At 40.8% G+C, this 6,019-nt stretch overlaps 1 protein-coding gene across 1 annotated transcript; it reads right to left on the bottom strand.

Moving 5' to 3' along the window:
• Positions 1-324: 324 nt before the first annotated feature.
• LOC148019726 (galactan beta-1,4-galactosyltransferase GALS1-like) lies at positions 325-5,551 on the bottom strand. Its single transcript, XM_087699867.1, has 3 exons — positions 5,459-5,551; positions 3,496-5,353; positions 325-916 (listed from the first exon to the last, which is right to left on the bottom strand). The coding sequence occupies exons 2-3, from the start codon at positions 5,037-5,039 to the stop codon at positions 565-567; spliced, it is 1,896 nt and encodes a 631-aa protein (XP_087555993.1). The 5' UTR covers positions 5,040-5,353; positions 5,459-5,551; the 3' UTR covers positions 325-564.
• Between the last annotated feature and the right edge of the window lie 468 nt (positions 5,552-6,019).

The following is a 6,019-nucleotide window of genomic DNA, read 5'->3' as shown; positions in this document are numbered from 1 at the left end:
TATTTACCTTTCTTTTTCAAATTATAACGATTCCCTAAGAAGAAATATTTTCATCCCAAACATAATCTACATTCTAGTAACAAAAGTGCATCACCTATGCATGCTTTGATGCAATTATCTTAGTGAAAAATTCTTGCACAACCTTTTTTCTATAAACATAATCATGAAGATCCATTTATTTGGACCAATATGTTACCATGTACTTTCTTTTTTTGGGCCATGCTACTCAAAGTAAGTTATGATAGTCTCAATGATGAGCTCTTGATTTGAAAACAAAATGTAACAACTTCTTATCTTTATGATGCAAGAAATATATTGGATTAATCTTTCTTATTCGACAACTTAAAAATGATTTTCCTAGCCCTTTATGATGTACAAGGTTTTAGTTGGAAAATGATAGGGGAGACTAAGGTTCCATACATGAGTTTTGATGTGAATTCTAAAGCTAGGCCTTAGCAAGCTCATGAGTCAACCAAGCTCCCTTCTTATTTCACCTTATACAAAAAAGAATGGATAATATTTCTTAACCTATGAAAAGAATGAAGGCTAATGCCTTTATGAAATTTAATCATGTGGATGGTTTCCAATTTGTTGAACCTCAAAATCTTTGACAATTTGAGCAAAGTATTGTAGGCCAGTATCCAATTGGAAAGGGTCATTGTCTGAGTAGATTTTAGTAGTTTTAGAGGTGGTATTTACAAAATACTCACATAGTTCTCCATGTTTAGTTATGGTATTGTGGTAATGATAATACTTGATTCTAGGTCCTCTTGTGTGGAGTGTGCTCCCTACTATATTCTCAGACATGTGTACACCTGTTGCAAATGCATTGCTTGCTTGAATTGCGTATTTTCGATCCCATCGAAAACCTCTTTTTACATTCCTATAAATTAACATTTCAAAACCCCATTGCTGTCTGCACAAACATGAAGGTGCATGTTAGTTCTCACATTCATCCAAATCTTTCACATCTATAAATTTCTAGTACATTTGCACTAAAATTGTATATATATTTGAAGCTTCATGTCAATGTTGTGGTTGTTGCAACTATGGAAATAAGCACATTTTTTCTTCTCAAATAAACACATAATAGACAACTTTAAAATTTGTATATGAGGGATTCCGAATAGATGATAGAAACAACCACAATATTGGATAATAATGAAATAGATTCCAATATTAGTTGCACATGGTAATAATTAATCGAGTCCAAGGATTAATAGATTTTGGCCTACTAGGCTGTTAAATTGTGTTACAATTTATGTGGGATTTTTAAAAACTAATTCTTATATTAGTTTAGGTACAACATGAGAATGTGTATTGGAAATATCATCAATACCACAATTTCAGAAATAAAGAGAATTTTGCAATAAGTATTTGAAAAAGTTATTCATTATTGACTTGTTTACATCTAGAAAATATGTAAGTGCTCTTAACATGTCACTTATGTAGCGCTCCATGGTTGTTCCAACATCAATCTTGTGTGTGATGGAAGGTGATAATTAACTTCTATTTTATACCCCACTTGTTTGTATATGTGGGTTAGATGTAGGATTAATGTAACCAAGTCTATGTTGGTTGGCAATGTTCTTATATCTTCTTGAACTAAGGGGAAAAAAAGTACTCAATATCTTTTGCAAATCTAACAAGAATTGACGTGAAAGCCACCAATATATAACTTGGATGTTTTGCATGAGGGAGAACATATGATGATCTCATGTCAAGATGCTCTTATCTAGAAATTGGTAGTTGTAAAGTGTAGTGTTTCTTGATCTAAAAGTTGCCCCCATTCTAACATTCCTATGGTACAATGACCCACTAGAAGCATAAAGTGTATTTGGTGTCTATCATAATGGTTAGGCCCATTCTAGAGTCTCAATGATATTAGGATTGGCCACTCTAAACATAATGTGACTGTTTAGCTATATGACAATTAAAAAAATCATGTTTCTAACTCAGGTAAGTTACTCATGAATATATGTGTGCATCACGTGGGTTCAAAATAATGTATTTTTAAAATACCATTTATATATATATATATATATATATATATATATATATATATATACATACAGAAGGGTATAATATAAAGGGTTTATTTATAGATTGAATGGAAAAGGGTTATATTTTATTGAGGAAAAATTCATAGATAAGGATATTTATAAATAGGCCTTGAACGCACGTGATGTAGAGGATATGCATATAGTAACTTCCCCAAGGTTTCTAAGGAGTATAAGCAATGTAATTAATATATGGAAAAATAAGCTAAGAAAGAGCCAAAAAGGTCCATAGCAACTATTTTGGCAAGAATATCCTCATGGAGTCATTTATATTGAAAGGTTTATAATATTCTAGATTAATTAACCTCTCAAATGTCATTTAGGCCAATAATAGCCAAGGGGAACACCTTTGAGAACAACATATAGTTTCCAAACCATCTAATGTTTCATAATCATGAAAAGAAGAGTCAGCTAGAGTGAATTATCTTATAACTTCTTGTAAAGGCTATGTGTCACAATTGAAGTGGCTAAGAAAATACGTGGCTAATCACCATTTTAAACCATGCTTTACACTTACCTCCATGAACACAAGACCAAAACACTAGCTTTGAGTAATGATACACCTTAGCAATAACTAAGGTATTGACCCCCTTTTGGGAAGGGCCCCAAGGAGGGGGGGCGAGGGCGCTATGGGTTGGTTTTCAAGAATATGTAAGTGTATCATGTGATCTCAATAGAACGAAATTTAAAAGTCCTTGGTTTAGACCATTTTAAAACACAATGGTATCATTTAATAGGGGTATTCAAAGATTCAATATGAAAAGGATATGTTTTATACATAAACATTTTATAGATAAGAAAGAGGTTTTTTATTAGGACTTGAACACACGTGATAGTAAGAGTTTACTGATACCAACCCCCCGATGGTGACCCCTTCAATTGGCACTTGCAATAGCATCAATTCTTGATGTTATTGCCCCATGAGACTCATAGCCATTATCTACCATTAGTACGACTGTGTGAAGTCTATGAGTAGGCCTTTGGACTCTGACTTTCGCAAGTAAAGCATGCACTAAGAGTGAACTACAAGTAGGATGCATACTATGAGCAAGCTTAAAAGGCTAACAAATGAGCATTGTGTGACACCTTATTTGTCCTTACACTTTGTAATTGCTAGATGTAATCGGTGATTGTCTATGGCATGACTCTAAAGTTTTTTCAAAACACTTATGCAACACATAGATGTGTGCCCCAGGCATTCCAATCTTTGAAGTTTGAAACCACCTAGGTTCAACACTTGAAATGTGGGATATGCATTGAAGCATTTTGGGATTCTTCCTACCATGTAAAGAAAAACGCATACACTGAGAGAGAGACACTCACTTTGACATGTGCGCGCGCACGTGCCCACACACACACACACACACACACTCTCTCTCTCTCTCTCTCTAATCAACACAGTAACAAATACCAATTGTTTGGGTCATGAGCTGACCTGGCATGGTGATGCTTGCTTGGAGCTCGGCAGAGCTTGGGGGACATGGGGCTCTGCTCGAACGTGATCTGGGTGTAGTTGGAGAAGGAGGCCATGACGTTATGGAGGGTATCCGCCGGCGGCACGTACAGGTACTCGTCCACGTCGAAGAAGAAGGTCCAGTTGGCAAGGTAGCGGGTGCGGTGGAGGCAGTCGTTGACCACCAGAAACTGGTTGTAGTAATACGTGTCGTACTGCGATTGGGCGCGGATGTCGTGCAGGGTGACGTAGCCGAGGCGCTGCCACGGGGCCAGTGCGCGGCGTACACGTGGATGCAGCCCGGCGGCGTCGTGGAAGAAGAAGTGGGCCCGGGGCCCGAGCAGTCTGACGTGGTAGGCCAGCCACTCGCGCAGCCGATCTGGGTTGATGTCGCCGTACAGGGACGAGCCGCAATAGGCGAAGTCGTACGGCGGCCTAGCAGCCCGGTACGTCGACGTGGCGGCCGCCACGTCGGCGGGGGCCTCGGTGAGAGCCACGATCCTCTGCCACGTGTCGTGGCTCCCGCCGCCTCCGGTTGCGTGGAGGATGAGCTGGCCGCCCGCGGGGACCCCGACCGCGTGCGGGAAGCTGCAGTTTACCACCACCACCGTGTAGACCCGCCCGTAGCCCCAGTCGGGCAGCATCTTCCGGGCCGCGCCGGCGACAGCTGGCGCGCTGCCATTGGCGGGGAGGTACTCACACCTGAACCCCGGGCGGCCGTACACGTGGAGGGGCTTGGAGGCCAATCCGACGATGGCGAAGCTGTCGTCGCCGCCTCGGTAGGTCCCGAACTCCACAAACACAGAGGCGGCCGACCCGTAGCCTCTAAATCCTCTCTTTATCACCTGCACGCCATCCGCCATGTATTCCTTGTGATCATCTTCTCCATCTGTGGATCGTATATTTTCCTTCCTACCATTATAATCACCATCCGCCATATCCTGCCTGCTCTTACTGCCACTGTCGTCTGCTCTATATTCCTTCCTCCCGCTATCACTGTCCGCCATACCCTTGCTCCTCTTTATATTATCGCCCTTGCTGCTCCCATCATCATCCTCCCTGTTTCCCTTCCTTCTGATGTTATCAGTGCTCTTATCACCATCCGCCGTATCCACCCTCCTATTAATATCACCACCCCCGATGATGTCCTGCAGTCCCTGTCTCTTCATCACTACCTCCTTAGACTCTTCCTTAATCTCTTCCTTAACCGCCTTCATCTCCTCCATTATATTTCCCTTACTGCTCTTCGCATACACCTCATTAAGCTCCTGATACGCATGCCCTCTCGTACTAATCAGACTGTTGCACATTGTCGATGCGCTCATGTACCTCACCATGCTCTCTGCCATCACAAGAATGCAGCCCAACAATAGAATTGACAAGAGCAATGACTTGATCTCTATACCATTGCATATACTTGCACCAGTCGAGGAGCATGATGATGTAGCTGATGAGGATGAGGCCGATGATGATAACAATGAATTTTCATGCTCTGTTCTGTGTAACCGGTCACCTTTTGCTACCATGTTGGATCTGCGATTGCCTAGTCGAGCACCCTAACTACAATAGAGATTCATTGCTTAATGAATCGAGTGCACTATGGCGAATCATGCAAGAGTTTTTGTAGCTCCTGCACAGTTACTTCATAAAGTCTGTGTGAGGAGGAAGTGAAAATATGCCTTGGGAAAACCTAAGGCCAAAGGATGGAATGGTCACGCCTTGCTTGTTGGCAAATGCTTTCAGATCTTTCTAAGCAAAGAACTGGTCCGAAAGAACAAGCCCTGCAAGACAGGACTTATGATGATTCTGAGCGTTGATTTCCTTCCACCCGAGACCAAAGCTGCAAAATACAAAAAGATCACGCATCTTTTATTCTTATAGGTCACTTCATCTTAGGTATATACAGGTAAAGCTCTCGAACATTCGTAAGAAAAATTAAGCGTACCTTGTGCATTGTACAAGCTAATGCCGTTCACATAGAGAAGAAAAGCTTAGCTCATGCACTTTCCAATATCAATGGAATATCATCTTACTACTCAAACAAGCAAGATTCCTATGACCATGCCAAATAAGAGGAAATACGCGTGTTATGGAGAAAGGTAGACATTGGATTGTTGCATCCATGATCCGATCCTTAACTTGGCTTTGCAATTAAGCAACGAAGAGGTAGGTAAGGCTAGGTTGCTTGGTTTACGAACCACTTAATTTAAAAATCATGAGGATTCTCATGCAATCATTGGTTCTATGTATCTGTATATTATTATTGGGGGAGACGCCTCCATCTTATGGAAATCTCATTAGTCAAGGTTCAAGGTCCCTTTTCCTATTCCTAAATTGTGCTATTTTGGATTTCAGAAATTAGAGGCAATCTATCATCAATCATGCATCCATACTCATTGGAGAAACAATGTACATTTCAACATACACACACATGCACACACACACACATACACATGCTCACACATTTACAATTAAAAATTGAACAAGTAGATATGTGTGCATGCCC

This window comes from Lygodium microphyllum, chromosome 19, assembly GCF_053477565.2.
Source record: "Lygodium microphyllum isolate KBCC chromosome 19, Lygodium_microphyllum_v1.1.10, whole genome shotgun sequence".
Lineage (NCBI taxonomy): Eukaryota > Viridiplantae > Streptophyta > Polypodiopsida > Schizaeales > Lygodiaceae > Lygodium > Lygodium microphyllum.
The sequence above is the reverse complement of the archived record's forward strand: the minus strand, read 5'-3'. Positions and strand labels throughout refer to the sequence as shown.